We start from the raw sequence: 25,323 nt of genomic DNA on the forward strand, positions 1-25,323 counted from the left end.
TACGAGTTTTGCAAGTGTCACGTACTTGTATATATGCAGTATCAAGTTTTTAAATATTTTTTTATGTATGATTCCTTACAGCTAACAAAACGTAGAGAGTATAAAAAAATAAAACAAACAAAATACGCCAAATAAAAGGAATACTAATATAGTTCAATAGTATGTGACAAATTTTGTAGTTTTAAGACAAAAACGAGAAATACTGCAAAAAAAATAAATAAAAAAGCAAAGAAGAAATTGTATCCATGTTGAGTAACTGAAATGGTGAGTAGGTTGTGTGGTGTGAGTGAATGTGAGTGTTTGTTCGAATATAATGTTTAAATTACGGTGTGACGATGTGTGTGGTTTATAATATTTACCTTAATATACTAATGATTAACTCCTGCAAATCAAACAGTATGGTAAGTTTTTTGAACCTCAAACGTGATATTTTAAAAATGTCGATGGCAGAAAACTTTTTATTATATATGTCAGATTATATGTTGACTGGTACGCAATGATGGTATCTGGAATGATATTTTCTTTAAGATATCTGGACAGTCAATCTTATTAATGTTGATGGTTCTTGGACTATTTTTTTAATGTTTACCATAATAATAAAACAATATGAAAAACATCCATGTAGCGCCGATGAAGGTGGTTGCGTATGATGTACCCTCGAAATAATTCAGAGCTTGATATATTTGGTAGTGGGCTGATCAGGTTTAAAGAAAGTGAGTGTTGTTAAGCGCTTAGCTGGAAATCAATCTGCATAGTCCAATAAGAAGCTTTTTTTTTAACCGACTTCAAAAAATGAGGAGGTTCTCAATTCGTCGGTATGTTCTTTTTTTTATATTGTTACCTCTTTTTTGATAATTCTTTTTTTATTTGAAAGCTGGTGCTTCCCATGCCGTCCCATTGTAATTGGTCTAGATCTGACAGTGGCATCCATGAGAAAACCATAAAAGACTTAAATTTGCTTTACGTACGTACAGCAAAGTAGATGATAAATTTACGAATAACTCAATATCGCGCCAACCGATTTCGATGATTCTTTTTTCATTGGAAAGGATATACTTCAAGGATAGGTTCCATGACAAAGTAACGGAACTGTTCAATTCTTAGGAGCAAATTAACGAAACTCAGCTGAATCTTTTTTATGCTATCCGGATATTTAAGGCATCTACCATAACACAGTTATGGTCAAGTAATTGTCGTAGTCGAATATCATGATCAATGGGACTCCTTAACCACTTACAGTAAGGGTGCGATCTGTGGCAGAATTTCTTACTGTCTGTAATCAAATTCCAAAGCACGTACGTTCATTTTAACAAAAAAAAACAACCGACTTCAAAAGCACTATTCCAAAACAATAGATATAATGTGCACTAAAAAGTAAGTATAAAAATAATTGCGTATTTTTATATAATCTAATGAATTAATGTAATTCTAGTTACGATTATTGTTATTATTGGAATCGGTGTCCTTCCGCCGCGACCCGATTTCGCCTCTCGCCTCCTCACGACTCAAGCACATCTCACCCATAACTCGGCATGTAGTAACAAGTGCTATCCAAGATGACACCGAATCCAAAAATTACAATAATCGTATCTTGAATTTGATTTATTAATTAGATTGTATACAAATACGCAATTATTTTTATACTTTTTAGTGTTTTGGAATAGTGCTTTTGAAGTCAATTGTTTTTTTGTTAATTTTTTTTTTCAATTAATTGGCTAAATTAATTAAATAAGTTGTACTTTTATTTCACTTTTTGTATTAGTAGTAGTTTTATTTTTCAAAAGCAATTGCAAATCAAAATATTTTTCAAAAGAAAATTTTTGTAATTTTATGTTCACCACAACTGTCATATATTTTAGAACAACAAATTGTTATTTAAGATGTAGAAAATTGTAATGTCCGTGATGTGGTGTAATTTAAAAAATAAATAAATTTATTGATAATTGCGTGTGCACTCAAAATCCAATTATGTGATTTTAACTTGGGCAAAGAGGTCAATCGAAGGATTTAACTCGGCAGGGTAGCGTTCCACAAACTGCGTAGTATCCATCTAATGGCTCTGAAACGTTGCCCTCCATTGTTGGTATTGGTAGAGGGGCTCCAGTTTCCGTAATTAAGCCACTCAGTTGGATCCATTTTGCGTGCAGTGTTGGTCATTCCAACCAGGCCAACTCCTTCCAGAAATTCAGAATATTCCTGGGGTGTTCGCAGACTTCTTGGAGCGACCTTGTATTTACTAAGGTTTTTGCCCGTTGGTTGGTCACCCCTGCACATTCCAGGATTACAAGAGTGAACGTTTCGTCCTGAGCTAGACAGCCTCTGCACTTAGGATTGTCCATTACGCCGATTGTGAAAAGGTGCTCGTTCATTGATGTGTAACCCGTTAGGGTACCCACAATGATTCGGATTTCATATCTGTTTAGGCTGATAAGTCGACCCTTCGTTGTTGGTCTGATGCAGAAGTTCAAAGTCGCTCAATAAGCTATGGAGAAAGCTATGCTTGTAGTTTCTGTGCACGACAGAATTTAAGAATGAAATGAAATTTAATGGAAAAAAAAATATATACGTAGTTACAAAGGCATTTTTAAATAGGCAAAAAATGTTCACCAAAACAAATGCGCTAAAGCATCAAAAAGTAAATTACGAAAGTACTTTAGGATACGTTAGTAGTGGATGCTACAGGGTCGCAGGTCGTGTTATGCAAGTAACCACACGCCGTTATTTTTTTTATGATAAAAAGAGGCGTGACGAGCATGACGCTGATGATAATCATACGTCCTGCCCAATACAATGCAGTGCCACTCAGGATTCTTGAAAAACTCAAAAAATCTGAGCGGTACTACAACTGCGCTCGTCACCTTGAGACAAAAGATGTTAAGTCTAATTTCACTAGCTACGGCGCCTTTCAGACCGAAATACAGTAATGCTCATAGATTACTGCTTCACGGCAGAAAAAGGCGTTGTTGTAGTACCCATAATCTAGCCGGCATCCTGTGCAAAGGTGCCTCCGATAATAACAACTTGCCATTAAAATAGCCTTTATAAGCGCCTTGAATATTTTGTTAGGCCATTCTGTTATGATCGTGGGGAGTGTTATTATAACTGGGTATAAAAATTTTATGTTTGTTTCTAGTGTTAAAGTTATGCAGTTCACACTTAGCATGTTTACGCATATTTTTCTTAGAATTTGGTCGTGATATAACAACGACGACCTGTATAGCCGAGTGGTTAGCGATCCTACCTACTAAGCTAGAGCTACCGGGTTCGAATCCCGGTAGGTTCAAGCATTTATATGATAAATATGGATGTTTGTTTCCGAGTCATGGATGTTTAAATGTATTTATGTATGTTTATATGAATTTATGTATGTTTAAGTAAGTATATTGTATTAAATATATCGTTGTCTTGTAACCCATAACACAGGCTATATATGCTTAATTAAGCAAGGGGCAAGATAATTTGTGTAAAAAGTGTGTCAATATTTTTATTATTATTATATTATAACACAATATTTTGATAGATATCTTCTAATGGTATTGAAAATATATTTATTTCCTTAGTCAGATTCTGAAATGAGTATCGATTTCCAAGAGCGTATATAGCGCGAACTGCTCTTTTTTGTAAAATAAAGATGCTGTCAATATCGGCCGTCGTACCCCAGAAACCCATAAATATATGTGTAGCAGATAACTAAATCTTCCAAAATTAAAACAACATCTACATTTTAGCTTAGAAATGTTCCCGCGTAATCCCATACAACTGGAAACAAAATCCATTTCAATAGTCGTTTTGTCCCGTGAACGAAATCTACGCCGTAAAGTTACGGGCTTTATGACAAAAGGATGTTTGGTTTGGTTGTTTCATTTATGTCTGACAAAAAAAAATATGTTTATTGCTAATATAAATTTATTAGTAAATCATTATTTTTGAGGCTTATTTGCACAGATATATTTACTAAAGTGATGCATATAAAAAGCGTCTTGACATTAACAGCTGCTGAAACTATCAATCATTTATTCAAATTTAATTTGTACCAAAATTTATGGAGAATGCGGAATTCGAACCCACTCCTCTCGTACTCGTCTCGTACTTCTCATAAATATGGCTATTATTAAAGTCAAACATGTTAGATTGATGTTACATAAATATTATTGAGTACATGTTTGCAACATTTATGACGTGCCAATTTTATAAAATACATTTCTTACAATACAAAAAAAAATCATTAGTTACAATAATATAAATTTAACAAAAGATACTATAGCAGTATTATATAGTATAATAGTCAAGTTTTTAGTTGAAAATATTCGTCTAATGAATATAAGAAATTTGTACTAAGGTTTATTTTCAATTTAGATGAGAAATTCCTATTTGACGATACCTCTCCTATTATTTTTGGGATGCGATTATAGATTTTTATGCACATACACAAACAGTTTCTCTGAAATAATGTGGTTCTACAGTAAGGTACATGTAGTTTGGTGGGGTCCCTGGATGGGAAAAGAGAAGTGTTTTCATGTTTACTGAATTCGCTAAATTGTTTTCGAACAAACATACAGCACTCAAATATGTATAATTCAATAATAGTTAATAAGTCATATTTTTTAAATACGGGTCTGCAGCTTTCAAGGACCCCTTTTCCCGCTGCAGCCCTCAAACATTTTTTTTGCGCTATTAAGGCTCTATTTAGTACTGTTGAGTTACCCCATATTATGATCCCATACCTAATTATAGACTCCACGTAAGCGTGGTAGGCCGTTAAAGCCGCTTTTTCCGATATAGTTTTTTTATTCTTCTTATTGCAAAAACAAACTTATTAAGACGTTTGCATAATGATTCAACGTGAGCTTTCCATTTACAATTATTATCCATGCCTGAGAATTTGGTATTTTCAACCTCATCAATTTTAATGTCATTGTATGTTATGTTTCTAAGGGGTGGATAAATGGTATTATAATTTTTAAATTGTGTAACTTTTGTTTTTATTATATTAATATTTAAATTGTTACTTTCTAACCATTTGCCGATTTTAATGATTTCATCATTTATGACCGAGTCGTATGGTCTTTTTGAGTTTGTGTCAGGGATAATTATTGTAATGTCATCAGCATATAACACACACTTATATTATATAAAAAGTATTATTCAAATGATGGTAGACGAAAAATTTACGCGTTCAAACAAACTATGAAACTTGTATTTTGTCACATAACGCTTTTTATCTTTTTATAAACCCCAGGTATCTATCAAAATAATCTGAATGAATCATTTATATCGGAATCCGTTCCGATATAAATGAATATCAAACTCATATATTTAGCCGGCCACTCCATAAATAAATTCCGCCATTTCCTAATATATCGAATTAATTCACTATTTGCGAAATAGCTGTTGAATGGTAATATCAAAATTCATTAGGAACCGGAAGGTCGGAGCTGAACTACAGGCAATTATCATTCTAATTAACCATTTGGCCACGGATTAAATGATTTAACTAGCTTTGACTTAATTGATTTGATTATATCTCTATAATATATAGTTTTGTATAACACATGCGGGAAAAGTAGTATCTTGGCGCTCGCTGTTGCGGTTGAGAAAGAACCGTTTGCCCATTTTAAAATTACGTGCGTGGATTGAGTGCGAAAAGGTTACTTGTCGCACGCAAATTTCGATATATGAAAACTGAATTGAGGTTGACGCGTCTGACTGTTTTATTTAATAAATAAAATTATAATTTAATTTACAAAAGCATAAAAACGAATATGGAGTCGGAAATAATAATATATAAATCGTCGCATTTGTAATACAAAATAGTATGTGCAACTCGTGCGACAAGTTGTCGATTGGCTTGGGCTATTATATACTATTGTCAGGTATTATCAAAGGTCATTTAAATACACCGGGTTTGTTATTATATATTTACGCAAGAACAATATCATTTTAGCATAAAATTAATAAGGCATTCTTTTATGTTTTCATATATAGATTATATATATATAAACATATATATGGAGTATTGCTGTCATCTCTGGTCTGGCGCACCCCAGTATCAGCTCGATCCATTTGACCGCGTGCAACGCAGAGCAGCTCGAATTGTCGGGGACCCAGTGCTCTGTGAACGGCTGGATCACTTGGCGTTGCGTAAAGACGTCGCTTCATTGTGTGTCTTCTACCACATTTATCACGGGGAGTGTTCCGAAGAGCTGTTTAACCTGATTCCTGCCGCCAAATTCCACCTTCGCACGACACGCCACAAATTAGGATATCATCCCCACCATCTGGATGTGTGGCGGACCTCCACAGTGCGGTTTTCAAGGAGCTTTCTTCCACGTACTACAAAGCTGTGGAATAAGCTTCCTTGTGCGGTGTTTCCAGAACGATACGACATGGGTACCTTCAAAAAAAGCGCGTACACCTTCTTTAAAGGCCGGCAACGCTCTTGTGATTCCTCTGGTGTTGCAAGAGAATGTGGGCGGCGGTGATCACTTAACACCAAGTGACCCGTACGCTCGTTTGTCATCCTATTCCATAAAAAAAAAGGTATTATAATTTATAGTTTTCCTCACTCTTGCACTCTAATAAAACAATATACGGGTAATAAAAGAGTCCAAATTAAAACCTTTGTATGTTGTATTTGAGGCTGTTATACAAAACAATTTTCATCATTTTCAAATGTTTAAAGCTTTTGTGTTACAGAAGTACCATTCATTTTTTATGATTAATTTATCGAGATGCTCTAGATCAAAAACAGCGTACATTTCATGATAATACAAATGTTGACCCATTTAAATTTAATTAAACTAGGTCGCTGTGCCAGACATTAATCTGAAAGTAGTTTCAGCTTTAACTCGCAAGATATTAACACATATTATAAATTTATTTTTTAATTGTCGTCAACACAACAACTTGTTAAAATATTAAGTAGTAAGACTGGTGAGATACTTACAATATTTAGGTAGAAAGAAATAATGTTTATTGACGTCATTATACATTCTGATTACAGTTCTTAAAAGTTATAATATTCTAATTATGATCTAATGACGCCAATGAGCCCCCAACTCAGCATAGTTGTGGTTTCGAAAGAATCCAGAACGCTGGTCTTCCGTGGAAACCCAGAGAGCGCTACTAACTTGCAGTATTATCACACGAAGGTTTACAAACCATGAATTCTCTATGAGCACAGAGCACAAAAAACAGTGAAACTAGGATCTAAAATTAAAACTAAAGCAATTCATTTTTTTTTTTTAGGAACAATACAATTTAACTTGAATTAAACTTTTTAAACTTGCCATTTAAATATTTTAAATTGATTTTTGGACATTAATGAGATATTCCTTGTATTTTAATTTATATAGCCCTAAACTACCGCAGTTCCGTATGGGAGGCGGGATATTATTCCAACACTTCGTGGAAGCATGCTGAAAGCTGCCAGTTAAAATTATCGCTTAATAGTAACCCCCTATCACTACCTAACGAGAATACGTGGAATTAACAATATCCTGTATATTTTTGATGAAATCTTAGCATATATTTCTTCTGTGCGTGTCTATGTCACTTAACTAATCCTAAATGGCTGGACCGATTTTAATGAAATTTTCTGTCTGTCTTCAGCTGGATTCTAGAACGTTATTAACTATTTCGTGATGTTTTTTGGGTTTTTTCAAATTCCTTCTGGCTCTTCAAATCAGAACATAGATCCACAATATTTCACGTCACTTCGCGTTCATAGCGACATGATTTTACAACACCGTGAAATAATCAATACATCTTCTCATAATAATTTGAAGCTATATTTATATTTAGATATTTATTTAGCAAGTGAAAATGTCAATAAGTTCTATAGAGGTTTGTATTCAAAATAGTTTTATATTCTTATGCTGTGGTCACATTGTCCCTATAAGGCGAAGATTTTTGTAGTAGTGACATATCTAATGAAGCTTATAACTTCAACATCTTAAAGTCATATAATTGTTACGTAAAAACTTTGATCAAATTATTTTTTATCAATTTTAAATCTAAGTTATTTTTGTTTTGCTATGCTTTAAAATTATAAATTATTTCCTTCACAGAAGGATTGTTTTCAATGTTTTATTATTTATCTACACCCATGCTTTAAATCCTCTATTTTTTATATATTTTTCGGTACCTTCATGCGTAAAGAGTTTCAACAGACAGCAACATTCTTATTGCTCGATGCGTGGTATCTGTATGAATTTTAAAAAAAGAACATTTTCGTTTAGGCGCGTTCGACACTGCCAGAACGTCGCGTGCCGTAAAAAAAAGTAGGTTATTCGAATCCCCGGCATTTTTCTTCGATATTTTTATTGTTTTGTTTACAAATAATGAGCGATTCATTTTAAACGCTGCAAAAGAACATTATATTCGTGTGAATTTTAATTATTGCACTATACAAAATGTAAGATACTACTAAAATAAATATTTTTTTCATTAATACTTAATTTATTTGTATATAATCAGTAATGAATGATATTAGGTTACTACTAGGACTGGTGTTTTAATGTTAGCAGTAAGCTAACTGTTCCAGAATCGTTTAGAGGATTCATATTCTAGGTGTAGATAAAGTCTTGTATGTAACTGTTGATAATTAGGTATTAAAACACTCATTTAATACTATTATAACGATATAATTATGAAATCAGTCTGGCAGCCGATCTTTTGGTTAGATTTCAATTACTTATGTGTATCACTTCATTCATAATCATATCATTATAAAACAAAGTTCTCCACCGCATCTGTATGTCCGTCTTTTCAAGATAAACTCAAAAACTACTGCACCTATTTTCATGTTGTTTTCACCAATGGATAGCGTGGTTCTCGAGGAAGGTTTAAGTATATTATTTGTTAATAATTTATCAACGATATTTGTTAGAAATGTCGGAAAAAAAGCCGTCTAGGTGCATTCAACGAAAACACTGTCCCCTTTGAGATATAACAAAATACTCGTAATATCTTATATCGGTCTATAAAAAAGTCCTCGATATCGGCATATTTCTATTTATTCTATTCTTCTATTAGGATTAGATACTATATCCATTATAAAATTAAAAAAGTTGGCAATTATAAGGCGGTAAGGTAAAAAGTAATACGATATTAATCCTTATCATTTTATTACTACATATTATTATGAAATTTATTTTGTTTCATTTTTAAATCATTTACTTTGTTAACACATTTCCGATGGCTTCAGACTATGTTATTCCCATCATCAATTTAATGTCGGTTCAGCCAGTTAATCTAATAGTATTGAATATTAGCTGCCATACTTATTGTAATGTAACACATTTTTGTACAAAAATCTCAGATATTATTACTGAAATCAACAGATGAAAGACCGCCCACATAAATAATGGGGTCCATTTTTCTTATCAACATGAATATAAAAAGGTGTCTTAGCATCTTTATGATGAAAAATTTTCATTTCATAACAAGAGGCTTAAAAGGAAACACGGGTATGAACTTTCTTTGAATAAAATCGTATGCTTTAGAATGGGATATATAGAATAATCTTTTGTCCAGTTTTGACAAGAACTGAGACTTAACTTTGTAGGAAAATTGTCGAATAAACTTTTATTCATACTATGATATTTAAATGGACTTGTCCCAAGTTATATTAACATCACATTAGTTTTTTAAGAACTGTTTCGTAGTATTTCGTGCTTTTTAAACTGATATTTTACGCTTTTACGTGACTATTATTTATTTATTTATTAACTATGAATATTATATACGTTTTGATAAATATACATTGCCCTCCAAAGCCTTTTAGACCTTTTGACTGGAGGATCGTACAGTCTCACTATATTTTTTAATTTGGATTATTCTTCGTCACTCTATGCAATAATGATCTTTCAGGACGGTATCAGGAGATAACTGGACATCGAAAACTCTATAAATTTCTAGCTTTGCTTTCGATATTAATTTTAATGAGAGATAAACTTTTTAATGTAAAATAATTAGGTCTAAAGTGTTAAATTTATCATGTAACTAATATACATTGTTATTCTTGTGTATGATAGCGCTATAAATGAATATTATATTTATCAAAATAGGGTGTGACATCACTTATTGAAAGTCAAAAAACTACCACCCATTCCAAAATGAATGCCTCAGGCCTGAGAAGAATGGGCGCAACAAACGCAGCGGGCTTTTTTTTCATCAAAAATATGTTTTACAATTAAAGTAACATTTACAAAGTAACAAAGTAACATTGTGCAATTAAACTTATTATTTAATAGCCTGAGGGCGGTCGCTCATGGGGAATCCCATCTGTGGTATCATGAAGAAAGTAATTTATGTTATAGTAGCCTTAACCACACAAACGTTTTTTTACAATTCTTTTGAATAATATTTGATAAATAAAGGAATTCGTGCGAAATTCTTCTCCAACGATTCCACAATATTCAAAAATGCACAACGTTAATGTTCAATTTTTCACTTCGGCCGGCACTCTCGGAGTGCAACCCGTTATTTTCTAGTCCTCTACTTTTATCTGTCATTTATACAATCATGATCAGTAATATAGTACATACTTTATTGAGTCTTTGAAAAAGTCTATAATCTATGGCCTTAAAAAAGAATTGTTAACCGCATTATAATGTCGCCAAAAAAGCACAATTTTTTGGTGCCACAGACAACTCAATCTTGGTTAGGTATAGTAGGTTTATAGAAGTATTAGGTAATACGTAGTACATACATAATATTTCCACGCTTAAATCATTAGATTAAATATTTAAATGTCAACTTAAGAAAAACAATACTCATTCATATAATTTGCAAATGCAGCATCATTTTCATACGTCCCGATTGCCGGGTAGCCGGCGTCCGGTATCCGGCGGCGAATTGTATGACTAAGAACGATAGGTTTCACACGTACCGGCATAAATTACCGGTAAGGCGGTCGCCGAGTGCTCGCCGGTGGTGTATAGAACATGTAACAAGCTTTCATACGCACCGGCGGTCAGTCGCCCTGGTACAATCACGTGGATATGTCTCACAACCTCGTGTCGTCAAAATTTATACGAAAATAGCAAAATGGAGATGTAACTAGACGTATGTAGATACGCTGGAAATGGTTTTTCAAAACTTTGATGTAATTGATTTAAAGAGGATATTGACATCCTATTTTCATCATTTAGTAGATCTGAAAATAATGTGTAGAATGCTCTGCGGTGTTCTCTTTTCATGTTAATCGGATGAACCCAATAATTTCTTGATTTCCTTTTCCGGCGATAGTATCTTAGGTACAAAACCACATGGCAATTAATTGATCATGTTCCATTTTTAGAGAAGATTGAAAATTATGTATGCGTACCCACTACGCGACTGTACTACGCCGACGGTAAGAACGCTACAATATTCGGGTCGGGATACAAAATCGGGTCGTATGAAAGCTGAATGTGTTACCGGACAGTCGGCGCCGGCTGCCCTACCGGGACGTATGAAAAGAGTGCCTTTTCATACGTATGAAAAGGCCTGAAATGTACCTTTGCAATTGCTTGAAGTAGATATATAACCACTCACCAGAGATAAATACCTATGTTTATACCTTACATACATTTCCCGCCCATTTAAGGGTAACTCGAAAACTCGTAGTATTTGTTTTTTAATTTTTGTTACATTTAAAATTATCTAGTCATAAAAAAATATTTCATGCAACAGTTGTATAATGAGGGTCAAAAAACGCTGGTGTCATTCATTGCGATGTGATCCACAGGCGAACCCACACCACTCACGTTAATTGACCCTCTTTATACAACTGTTGCATAAAATACTTTTAAAAGTTTATAAAAGTTAATTTTTTTATCGGAAACGAAGTGCACCTAAATTTGATTTCAAATCAATTATATAGTCTATTAATTTGTTAGATATTTGTACTTAATTACTTTTAATGAGGGCTTTAAAAATGGGATATTTTCAAACAACTCGTTACAACTAAATTGGATAGCTTGTTTGAAATAATTAATCTTTCCTTGATTTATTAAGATTCTTAATTAAATTGTGGCATTATTAATAATAAATTGTACTGATTTGCAATAATATAATATTTACAATTTTGTTGACATTTTTTGGAAGCTAATTTGGATATAACTTTAAAAATAAATTTTGGTAGCTTCAATAAAATTAAAATTATTCGTAAATATTAGTTAAACCTACAAGCCTTTGCAGTACTGTGACGTATTTGTAAATGTAGTAAATAAGTATGACATATGCCTCTAAAGTAAATATGAAGTCCTGGTACATGTTATCAGGATGACACGACCATTGATTACCAGGTGATTTCCAATATAAAACAACATATTATTATAACTACTATAATATTTATGTTCACCTGGTAGCAATAAACTATACGTCAAACTATAGGTACAAAAATTAACTGAAATAATAAATTAAAATAACGCATATATTTTGCAGATATTTGATCAATGGGAGTTTATAAGAAATATATCTGTATGGACACCTTTTAACGGATAATAAAACACACTACCATGTCATATCAACGACACATCTTTTAACGCAACCATGGGATTAATCAAGTGTATGATATATATAAAATAACTAGTTTTTACTTCATTGAAACCGCGGCGAAACCACCGGATGCTATTTTCATTTATATTGAGGAGATTAAAAGCGTACCCTAATAAACGAAATGTGTTTTCAACAAAACAAACAAAACATTATCCCGAAAGTTGCTTACACAATTAGTCGCTTCAAAAGAACATTAAGCAAACACACTCACGTAATTGTTTTGTCAGTCGTACGTCTGGCTCGCTGATTTAGAAGCCTCCTTAATTACATTAGAATAAGACCGCATTATTGCAATAAGTATTCATAAGGAATGTGACATTACTGTTACATAATTAGTAAAAGAGTTGTATGAAAATATTAAGGCAATTAGACTATTTAGTATAATTAACAACTAGAATTTTTTTTTATATATGAGAGGTTGCAAACGGGCAAGGGGCTCATGTCATGGAAGGTGCAGAGGTAACTATTGTTTTATAAAAATACAGGACGAGACAAGCAGGACGTTCAGCTGATGGTAATTGATACGCCCTGCCTATTACAATGCAGTGCCGCTCAGGATTCTTGAAAAGCCCAAAATTCTGAGTGGCACTACAATTGCGCTCGTCACCTTGAGACATAAGATGTTAAGTCTCATTTGCCCAGTAATTTCACTAACTATGGCGTCCTTCAGACCAAGATACAGTAATGTTTACACATTACTGCTTTACGGCAGAAATAGGCGCCGTTGTGGTACCCATAATCTAGCCGGCATCCTGTGCAAAGGAGCCTGCCACTGGTAAACTAATTTATCATGGATCAATGGATGCGTTGCCGGCTTTTAGGTTTATGTTCATGCTAAGATATTTTATACGTCTAGATAGAGCCTGTTTCCCGCGTTTATTTGTAACGCTGCATGTCATTCGGAAAACTTCAAAATTTTAATTGTATTGACAGTGTTGTCAATGATATTGTAAAAAATTTGCATAGTCATTGTTTATGCTTAGTTATAACTTTAAACCAAGTGTATTTGTAAGATCTGCGTTTCATACTAGTAATGTACACATACCAATAATGTACACATTACACATTACATCTAAACACATTACATCCATACACCTAAATTTCCATGATAAAAAGCGCAAATGTTCGATGTATTTGCAATATACTCGTACATATTAACATTACTTAGTTGTAGGACGTTGATTTATTTAAGTACCAATAAGTTTACATATCAGGTACTCATACTTACACCTAAATTACTAAAAAATCATGATTTGGAATGAAAGCACACATACATCTTATTTTTAGTACATATACTTCTTAGTATTTAGAATATGCTTATGATTGTCCGTAGATAATCTTAATATATATAAATTACGTTACACATTGTTTGTCCGCGATGGACTCCTAAACTAATGAACGGATTTTAATGGCGATTACTTCATGGAGTGCACTTAAGTCCAACTTGAGAGATAGGATAGTTTTTATTTCGATTTGAGACTCATAATTATTTTTAATTCCAATATTTGTTTTGTATGGACATATTTTCTATGAGAAAATTTATTGACGCACGGTTTGACAGTTCTGCTGTGATACAATTTCACTGTAGGTTCTATACATAATATAGAACGTCATTGACAAAGAGCATATTTTACAAAATAGTTCTTGGTGTTATGAAATATTACTGACAAATTCATAAAAAACAGTATTTATTTATTATGCACAGAACAAAGTCTGTCGAGTCAGCTAGTGGCATATAAATATGCCATGGAAGAGGCTCTAACACAGGCGATATAGTGCATAAAAGGAGGCTGGAGTTGCAATCATGAATATTGATTTATGTAGGTACATAATTAGTAAGGAAAATAAACATTTTGTATTTGTATTTTTATGAACTCAACTATCCCTAACAAATTTAAGTCTTGAAAACAGTATATTTTGAAATTTTTATAAAACAATAAATGTAGAAAATACAAAACTTAATTTCTGAAAGATAATGAAGCGAATTAACGTTAGAAGTGCAGAAGGCGTCTTCTTACGTAATCCCTGATCAACTGTGTTTTGTCTCTTTTATGCAGTTATAAAGACATTGATAAAACATACTTGAACTTGGATTACGTAGTAATTGGCTTAGGATAAGTATTTCCAAATGATTCAGTAGAGTCGAGGGTGAAATTGGTTGTAATAATGAATCTTTTCTTGATCTTTATACTGATTCTGTTAATAAAACTTTATCTCAAAGTAACTACAGACTCAAAATAACGTTAGCTAGACTTTAAACTACGTTAGTACTTAAACATAATCTTTACTAACTACTTATTACTAATATTTGAGTCACTATTTCTCCATACCATTAGAGATAGAGCAACAGTGACTCATTTATTTGTAGTCTTACCTGCTGCCAATCATCTTCAGGACACCGTTGGTGCTGCCCCTCATTCTGCGCACCAGGGAACCACATCTTTTGCGCATCGTTTCGTAAAAACAATCTACTATTATGTCTGTACATAAGTGAATTTTCTAGAAATTGTGATCATTATAATGCTTATACCAGGCACAAGCATTAACTATGTTCGAAGTAAATCCATCGAACAGCATTATATTACAAATATTGCTTAGTAGATAAAATTAATTATTTATAACCATGCAATGCCTTACAGAAGGCAACACCTTCAGTAAGGCAGTGTAGTGCAGTAAACGTAGGTAACCATTGATCAAGCCGGTCCCTATTATCATTTTAACCATTCGTCTATAACCATTACATGGCCGATCTGCGAATTAGAATCATTAATTATAGTTATCTAACACGTGTCATAGGTTAGTTTAGTACCTTAAGTTAATAAATATTATGACCATAAAAATCAATACACATATCTATCCCTGAGTCCACCCCTTTTCCTGGTCCTTCGAGCCGGATTCCTATTCGATATACTACTCGGTTAAGTCGAGTATGTAAATCTTTCGTGGGGCGATATATATGCTTTCACGAAATGATCCAAGAAAATGTACAAAACAAATGTGTTACGAAATTCAAAAGAATTGTTAAAAAACGTTTGAGTGGTGTTATAGTTTAATGTAATATGAATGACTTTCTTAATGATACAACAGACAGGGAATAGAGCGGACGCCCTCAGGCTATGTAATAATAAATCAATCAATAAAGTGTCGTACATACTATTTAATATTAAATAGTAACGAAATATTAAAAACGATCTTCTCAGATCCGAGGCATGCTATTTCGAATGGCTTGGTAGTTTTTGAAGTTCGATATGTGATTTTAATTCCTATTTTGAATAAAAATATTTGAGTTTTAATTTGTCCTCGGGCGATTAATTATTATCGCCTTTAGTCAACTCGAAACTACAAGAACGAGCGTTACAAGACAGATAGTGACGATATTAACTCATTCAGCGTTCTCCATGAAGAGTTAAAAGGCGCAGTTTTGACAGAGCTATTGAGCGTCACGCCGTAATTTTTGATTCAACAACATTGCCGATTGCCGTATTTTATACGTTTATTGAAAACCTTATTAATCTCAAGGTTTATATCAAAACTGGATATTTTTTAAATAATTTCACTCATTGTATATTATTTGATTCTTTTATATTTCATCATGCCCATTGCTTTTCCTATTATAAGCTACCTTATATAACATTTTTCATCATTCATTCCATAACACAAAATTATAGTTCCATTATTTGAACGAACAAAAGCGGCATACTCAGCGCGTTTTCACAAACAATAGATATGAAAAAGAAATATATTGAAAAATGATCATCATTTACGGTCCAAAGAGATGAATTGATGTAATTTTTTTTCACAACATTTCATTAACGATTCCTTTTCTAAATAATTTTATGGATTCTTACGTCCGATACTAGAAGTAAAAGGGCTTTACACTCTAAGAAAATCTGTACGCGCTATCATATTATTTATTTATATCCAATAGGTGGTATAATTTTAGTTATTTATAAGTTCATCTCATATTAATGCTTTTAGGCTCTATAAAGTCAATTAATAGAAGAGATCCGCGTACTCACAAGCAGAACCATTAATTATAGTTATTTAACAAGTGTCATAGATTTAGTACCTTAAGTAAATAAATACTTTTAACGCTTTTCAGAAAGTATAAAATGCTAATTGATTTCGATGGAAAGCAATAATGTTAAAATCCTAATATTATGGCTATTTAGAGTAAATTAAATATACTACCATTATAAATACATAAAAAAAGAAAAGAGAAGTTAATTAAATACTTGTCTTTATTCATAATGATATAACGGTCTGATGTACCCCAGTATCATCTCGATCCATTCGACCGCGTGCAACGCAGAGCAGCTCGAATTGTCGGGGACCCAGTGCTCTGTGAACGGCTGGATCACTTGGCGTTGCGTAGAGACATCGCTTCAGTGTGTTTTCTACCGCATTTATCACGGGAAGTATTCCGAAGAGCTGTTTCACCTGATTCCTGCCGCCGAATTCATTGAATCTTCGCACGCCACTCCACACGTTAGGATATCATCCCCATCATCTGGATATATGGCGATCCTCCACAGGGCGGTTTTCAAGTAGCTTTCTTCCACATACTACAAGTCTATGGAATGAGCTTCCTTGTGCGGTGTTTCCGGGACGATGCGGCATGGGTACCATCAAAAAAGGGGCATTTCTTCAAGGCCGGCAATGCTCCTGTGATTCCTCTGATGTTGTAAGAGAATGTGGGCGGCAATGATCACTTAACACCAGGTGGACCCCGTACGCTCGTTTGTCCCCCTATTCCTTTTATATACTATACAATATGTATATTATATTATACAAAAAGTATTAGATAGTTGGAAGAATCAGGATCTGTTTACCGTTTCATTGATTTAGCACTTGAACTGATTCTCGGATAAATGGAAATAAACAGCTCTAACAAATTGTTTGTTAAATGTCAACTTATATATGTATAGGTGATCGTATTCCTGCATTAGTGCGACAGTTACCGGTTGCAAGTAGTTTAAAATTACTCTGTGCTCGGATATGGAGTGTTCTAGGAATAACATACCTTAGTTGGTTGCCATTTTCAGTACAATCTACAAAATGCATTGAAACCTGAATGGACTGTAGGAAGAGTAGTTTGTACTTACATAATAGTTGTGTGGAATGAATCGTAGATAATTTATACGTATAGATAGAGCCTCTTGCTGCTAGACAACCGATGAACACAGGCCAGGTTTATTACGTTAGTGTGCGTGACAAGTTACGTCTTACACTCGCTATTTGTATGTCACTTTTTGATAGTGTGCGTGGATTACACACCAATTAAAAGATTGAAATGTATCGTAAAATATATTTTAATATCTAAGGCCTTTTATAATGTGAAAGATAATTTTAATGATAAAGATAGTAATATGAATTAATGTTTCTAAAATTTGTTAATGAGTATCGTTATACTCATTTGAATGTTATTGTAACTTTGGTACTTCATCCTGACTTGCACTAAATAACTTATAAAGTTTTACAGTGAATAAATATTTTTTTGACTTTTGACACAGTAATGCTTACAGATTACTGCTTCACGGCAGAAATAGGCTCCGATCTTGTAACAGAGAGAGATCATAAGAGTGTTGCCGAATCTGAAAACGGAAAACACATTGGTGCGTGGCGAGCGAGGGATCCAGCGCCTAAAGCAATTACATTACTTTAGGAGCGTTAAGAACTTACGAGAAGAAAATAAGTTGAATATAGCATCAACGAAAACTTCATATATGTTTTATAAAAGGCATTTATGTTCTCAAAATTTATTCCTTTAGAATTATTTTGGATGTCATTTCTAATATACTAGATAGACTTTAAAATAAGAGCATAGTCTTTCTTTAAAAGAATGGATGCATCTTTAAAGCCATATAAACATCAGATGGATACATTTATCTTTTGTCCCTCTCTTATATAGGTTGTCTTAAATTTCTAATGGCCTTTATTTTCTCAAAATTGATTCCTTTAGATTCCTTTTTGATGTCATGTCTAATGTACTAGATACTACTTCTGCTTCGGAAACAAATGGCGCTCTGAGAGAGAAGAAACTGCGCAAGAAAATCGCCCAGCATTCTTTTTTTGCGCTTCTTTTAATGAATTATACAATATTGTACTGTCATTGCTATTGCTATAAAATAATCATAATCTAGTCAGGCTGTCGCATCACTTAGATATTCAGCAGATTTACGACAGAACCATTTTTGTATGAAACATTTAAATTTATTTATAGATAATGCCTGAACAGTGGCTGGGACTTTATTATAAAAGTGTATACATTTACCCTTAAAGCAATCATGTATCTTATATCTGTTGCTACACAGTTCATTGTCGGATGAAGCTCTCCGTCGATGTCAGTAAACAATTATTTATTCATTGATAAACCTGGGAGTGTGATCCGCGATTTTACCGCTGAGCTTAAATCGAGTAACTTATTTATCTTCATTAAAATCTTAGATTAAGCTTGACAGTTAACCACTATTTTGAGCAATTCACGAACAAAACACAAAGTGACATACAAATCGCGAGTGCAAGACGTAGCCTGTCACACACACACACAAAATAATTAAACGTGGCCTATTTTCATCAGTTGTCTAGCAACAAGAGACTCTATCTAGGTGTAAGTTATCATAGATCAAAACCATAATTTCACAACTAGAAAGCTCTCACTAAATTTATATTTTTTTATTAAAATAGGAAGGTTGATAAGAGTTTTAGTAATTATGGTGGAGATGGGTTTTGAAAGTCAGATGATATTTTATTATCATCTGGCTGTTAAAAAAACTGAGATCACCTAATAAAGATGTAATGAATTTGTAAAACGTTAAGGAAAGTGTTCACCAGTGGGAGGCTCCTTTGCATAGGATGCCGGCTAGATTATGGGTAGGTACCATAACGGCGCCGTCTGCCGTGAAGTAAATATTACTGTGTTTCGGTCTGATGGGCCCCATAGCTAGTGAAATTATTGGGCAGATGAGACTATACATCATATGTCTCAAGGTGACGAGCGAAATTGTAGTGCCACTCAGAATGTTTGGGCTTTTCAAACATCCTGAGCGGCACTGAATTTTAACAGGCAGGGCGTATCAATTACTATCAGCTGAACGTCCTGCTCGTCTCGTCTCGTATTTTCATAAAAAAATGTGCTTTCAAACATACCTATTTAAAAAATTGGTTGAGAATATAAGCACAACAATAAATGAGCTTATTCGATAACAAAATCTAAATAAGCCTGTAACTTGAGTAGAAAGGCCTCTTAATACCTCCGTAGGCGCAAGCAAAGGGTTAGTTAAAGACCTTACAGAATTACGTTGTCCTAAATAAACTTCTCTTTATATGACGGGCTTTTACGTCGAATTTCAAAGGGAATGAAAAATTTGTGAAGGAATTTTCTTTTAGTCCATCTATTGCTATGTTACTATGAAGTTACGAGTATGTTCCAGTTACATAAACTAACTAACTACAAATGATATTATAAATTCACTGTTTATGAAGCATTAAGGGTCTTAATTTTATGGCCTATAAACCTCTTTTCAAACCTACTAATATTATAAATGTGTAAGTTTGTATGTCTGGATGTATGTTTGAACTTCTTTAACGCAAAATTTAATGAATAGATTTTGATGAAACTTTACAATAATATAGCTTACACAACAGAATAACAAATAGGCTATAATTTATAGAACTATAGTATGAATTATACAAAATATTTATATTTTTCTTTTAAGAAGTGTGATTGTTACTAATGAATACAACTAGCGCCATCTCTTATCAACTAGCAAGCACAAGATCAATACAATTTATATGGCAAACAACGTTTGCCGGGTCAGCTAGTTAACAATTATTATATATGTATAGCCGAGTGCTTAGCGACCCTATCTACTAAGCTACAGGTCCCAGGTTCGAATCCCGGTAGGTGCAAACATTTAAATGATGAATATGGATGTTTGTTTCCGAATCATGGATGTTTATTAGTATATTGTATAAAGTATATCGTTGTGTAGCACCTATAGTACAGGCTATGCCTAATTTGGGGCAAGATGATTTGTGTAAAAGTGTGTCATTATTATTATTATTATAAATCAAATTGAAATAAATTACTTTCTTTTTGTTAAAGAAAAGTTAAAGCTAGTTTTAAATAAAAATGAACTGTAAACAAAAATAATTCGCAATTCACCTGAATAAAAAATCAATATTCGGTCAACACGTTTGATTTCCCCATCGGCCGCTCTGTTGTATGATTTATGTCTAGTAACTGGTTCGTTCGGTTCAATATAACTTGTGAAATTCGATTTCAATTTACTGGTGAGAATGATTTTGAATTACAAGCGTTGAAATTATAAGGCAATTAATGTTGAACTTGAAATGGTATTATTTTATGAAAATAAGGGACGAGATGAGCAGGTCGTTCAACTGATGGTTATTGATACTTTCTGTCCATTACAATGCAGTGCCGCCCTGGATACTTGTAAAGCCCGAAAAATCTGAGTGGCACTATAATTGCGCTCGTCATCTTGAGACATAAGATATTAAGTCTCATTTGCCCAGTAATTTCACTAACTACAGCGCCCTTCAGACCGAAACACATTACTGCCTCACGGCAGAAAAAGGAGTCGTTGTGGTACATACCTATAATCTACTTCAGCTTATAGGATAGTGTCTTAATAAACTAAATCTTAATTAAAAATAGTCTAAATTAATCAAAGTGACGGAGTGGAATAAATAGTACCGTTGATTCTCAACAGAAAGCCCTCGGCTCGATTCCCACCCGCAACATACCATTGTGTTTCGGTTTTTTCAATTCATAATAATATGTACGTGAATTCGATGCTTTATAAGATCGGCAACTTAATATGATTCCTGTGACCCGTATTTAAATTTGTTTTGTCCTCTTTCATAAAAACACAATACATATTATTGAATATTTTGGAATAGTAATGGAATTATTTCACACGAATTGCTTTATTACACAAAAATGACAATTCACATTACATAGAAGACTTAAACTTTCAGAACTATTACAATTATATTAGTTTAAAAAGTTTCCCTATCAGAAAAATCAACTTTCATCAATACTAAACTGTAAAAATATTTCACGACTGACATTCGATCCCTCGACCTCGCGGTGTTTCGGGTTCGCAATGACAATAAAAGGCATAAAAAGGCATTTATTTTCTCAAAATTGATTCCTTTAGAATTCTTTTTGATGTCATTTCTTATACTACTAGATACTACTACCGCTTCGGAAACAAATGGCGCTCTGAGAGAGAAGAAGCGGCGCAAGAAACTCTCCCAGCATTCTTTTTTTTGCGCTCTTTTCAATAAAAATATACAATACTGTACAGTCATTTCTATCGCTATAAAATAATCACAATCTAGTCCCAGGCTGTCCGATCATTTAGATATTCAGCAGTGGAGTAATAGGATTTACGACAGAGCCATTTTTTATAAAACATTTAAATTTATTTATAGATAATGCCTGAACAGTGGCTGGGACTTTATTGTAGAAGTGTATAACATTTACCCTTAAAGCTATTATGTATCTTATGATTCAACCACTGGTCCAATGACCTTATGTTGTGTTTTGTTTAAATAGCCGAACTATTATTAGTTTGAAGTATAAATCTTTCATCGGTAATTTCAACGACTGTCATACGAATTACCGATAAGGCCACGTGACCTGACGCGAGTTTAACGTTTTATACCCAATCCAAAAAAAGTGCTCAAAGCCGCTAAAGAAGTTTTCACTTCAAAAACGAGTGTGGTTTAGATCGCAGGAATGAAGTAAAACAAAATATTAATTTACAAAATTGTCTAGACCGAAATGAAGTTTAAAAATAATCAAGAAATCACCGTTCGCGTAACGCTAGCGTTCGTTCGCAACGCTCTCGTCACGTCAAGTTTTACGTCAAATATTGTACGATATACGCAGAAGAAAGTTGTATGATAAGACATTTATAATATAAACCATTTCTAACTTAACCGCTTCGAAACTCTGCGTTCGTGTATTACTTGACATACGAGTATTAATGTAGAAGTACTTATATGATGTTTGTTGATTTTTATATCAGTAATATCAAAAGAAATAAATAATATTTTTCATCATAGAATTTTCGTTTTTATTTATTTTGATTCCAGTTTTTTATTTCACTTAAGAGCTAAATTTCAGTATTAAATTTATTTTTGACATGTCCCAAAAAGTCTTGATTTCGGTAGTAAGTCCTGATTCGGGTGAACAATAAATTTAATTCAACGTTTTCAATACAGTACACATGTCTCCACGAGAACCTGTTTCACTACCTTTGTGAAGAGAACGGTGGTGCGGTGACACTCCCAGCTGCAAAAGGTGACGATGCGTGGAAGATATACTTCAATGAAATACCAGAGGAGATCGTTGATGAGTTCGCGATGAGATATGGCATCGAGGCAATCTATCAGGCAATGACGTAAGTAAACAGAAATTGATCAAAATATAACGTTTTACGTGTTTAATATGATCATATATATGTAAATAATGTTTACCACTCTCTATAAATTTTCATTGGAGAACTAATATAGATATCTAACTCGTAAACCCCAACACCTACCTACCTACGAAGCCTATGAAACCTTTGGTAGCGCAAGAGGAAACAGTTCACTCTCACCACTTGTCTCCATCTTCCAGAAATACTACAATTAAATTTAAAACTGCTAAAAAAACTCGATATATCAGGTAATATTTGTACACTGTGGAATGAGCTTCCTTGTGCGGTGTATCCGGGACGATACAACATTGGTACCTTTAAAAAAAGTGCGTGCAAGGTGTACCTTAAAGTCAGCAACGCTCCTGTGATTCCTCTGGTGTTGCAAGAGAATGTGGGCGGCGGTGATCACTTAACACCAGGTGACCCGTACACTCATTTGTCCTCCTTTTCCATAAAGAAAAAGATAAGTTAATATTACACATGAAATCGCCATATAATGCGGTGAATAAATCCTATTAATAATATCTATCGACGTGTTATGAGTGAAATCAGCTAAGAAGTCACTCGAATGACCTAGTAAGGTTTATCAGTTCATTTGCCTAACATATATTGACAAGTCTATTTCTATTTGCATAGAAATGAGTTCAATCAACTCGATTCAGAAAATTGTACTCAGATGGAGATTATTCTCATTTATTTTTATTAATATTGTTTCTGTTATAATATTCTACATTGAGAAATATTAATACTGTTTGCTCGTTTTCATCGTTTGCTTTATTCTTGGTCGTTACAAAAATAAATAAAACTTAAGTAGGAAATTATGTTATTTCTTGCAATGATACAAGATTACTTATTTTTAACCGACATCAAAAAGGAGGAGGTTCTTTTTATGTATAAACACCAATGACGCCGAGATTTATGATCTGATTTTCTTCATTATTAATTAGTTTAATGCGGAATAATTGCCATTTGGTCCCATAAAATTTAACATAGTTTGGCCATATATGAACATAGGTTCATTATATATTATTACTAACCCGTGTCCCGATAAGTAGGTCTTAGGCTTCCTATCATTCATAGCTAACAAATATTTTCCACGATATTTCACTGTCTCACAAGAACATGAAATAGAGTTTCGAACAGAATTTTTTCGAAGTCGATTCCATTTCTCCATATCCGTTTCTTGGGATCTATATTTCTTAAAGCTCGCGGCACATTTCGAAGGCCTGCCCTTAACTACTTAAAAATTACTATGTAATAAAAATCATATGACACTAAAAAGCAACGAAATGTTATAGTTAATCTGATGTAATAAGTTATATGTTTTAGAGGCAGGGTAAGAATTAGACCGTATTAATTCATTATCTGATGGCGCTTCATTGTATTAAATGACCTTTTTTATGGAAGTGAAAGATAAACCAGCCTAAGTGTCACCTGATGTAAAGTGATCACCGCCGCACACGTTCTCCGAAAAGAATCACAGGGGCTTTGCAGGCCTGGAGGTTAACATCGGAGGGTCTCCTAAGAAAGTCTTTTCATATGAGTCTTAAGCTAAGCATAAATTAAAATAACTGATTATTAAAGAAGAATATGAATGAAGGATTAACTGGTCAAATACTTACGCCAACAAGCGTTACATACCCGAGCGTAACGGCTGAATGTCATTTTGTCTTTCAACATTTACAACATTCCATCTTCATACAAATGAGGCATTAATATTTGTTCCTTTAACGTTGCTTATTTGTACGTCAGTGTTTTGACTGCATCAAACTTATTAATATTTCAGACACTTCCATTGCTTATCAACGAAGTACTTATGTGCTGGAGTGCCAGCTGTCATGTCAACACTTCTCGCCAATATCAACGCATACTATGCTCATACCACAGCTTCATCTGCCGTTTCAGCCTCCGACAGATTTGCTGCGTCTAACTTTGGGGTAAGAAAATCACTTTAAGTATTATTCATATTCTTAATTTTTTTCCAGAATTGTATTAACAACTACAAATGATAGATTACAATACAAAAAACTAACAAAGGGATGAAGGGATGTTTTGAGATGAAAATATCAGTCAGCTACACTAGCCGCATCTTACTATGTAAAACCCTTAGGTATAAAATGCTAATTGATTTCAATGAGAAATAAAAAATGCAAAAATCCTAAAAAATAGCATAACGGCTGACCCTAAAGACCATCCCTGCTAATTCCATATCTAAACGCATCCAATTTGAACTCGAATAGCTCAAAAATATAATTTGTGTTATTTTGAGCTCTTCACGCTCTAAAGTCTGTTAAAAGTGATATAAAACCCTATTTTATAAATT

General features: G+C 33.3%; 1 protein-coding gene across 6 annotated transcripts in view; it reads left to right on the forward strand.

The window, feature by feature from the left end:
* The window catches only part of LOC126973158 (protein unc-13 homolog A), a 116,118-nt gene that overhangs the window by 57,690 nt on the left and 33,105 nt on the right, over positions 1 to 25,323 (forward strand). For all 6 annotated transcript variants that reach the window (XM_050820363.1, XM_050820364.1, XM_050820365.1 and 3 more), the window contains exons 12-13: positions 22,804 to 22,982; positions 24,787 to 24,937. In XM_050820363.1, the coding sequence (XP_050676320.1) occupies positions 22,804 to 22,982; positions 24,787 to 24,937 (330 nt within the window). The remainder of the gene's footprint in view (positions 1 to 22,803; positions 22,983 to 24,786; positions 24,938 to 25,323) is intronic.

This window comes from Leptidea sinapis, chromosome 28 (assembly GCF_905404315.1).
Source record: "Leptidea sinapis chromosome 28, ilLepSina1.1, whole genome shotgun sequence".
Taxonomy (NCBI): Eukaryota; Metazoa; Arthropoda; class Insecta; order Lepidoptera; family Pieridae; genus Leptidea; species Leptidea sinapis.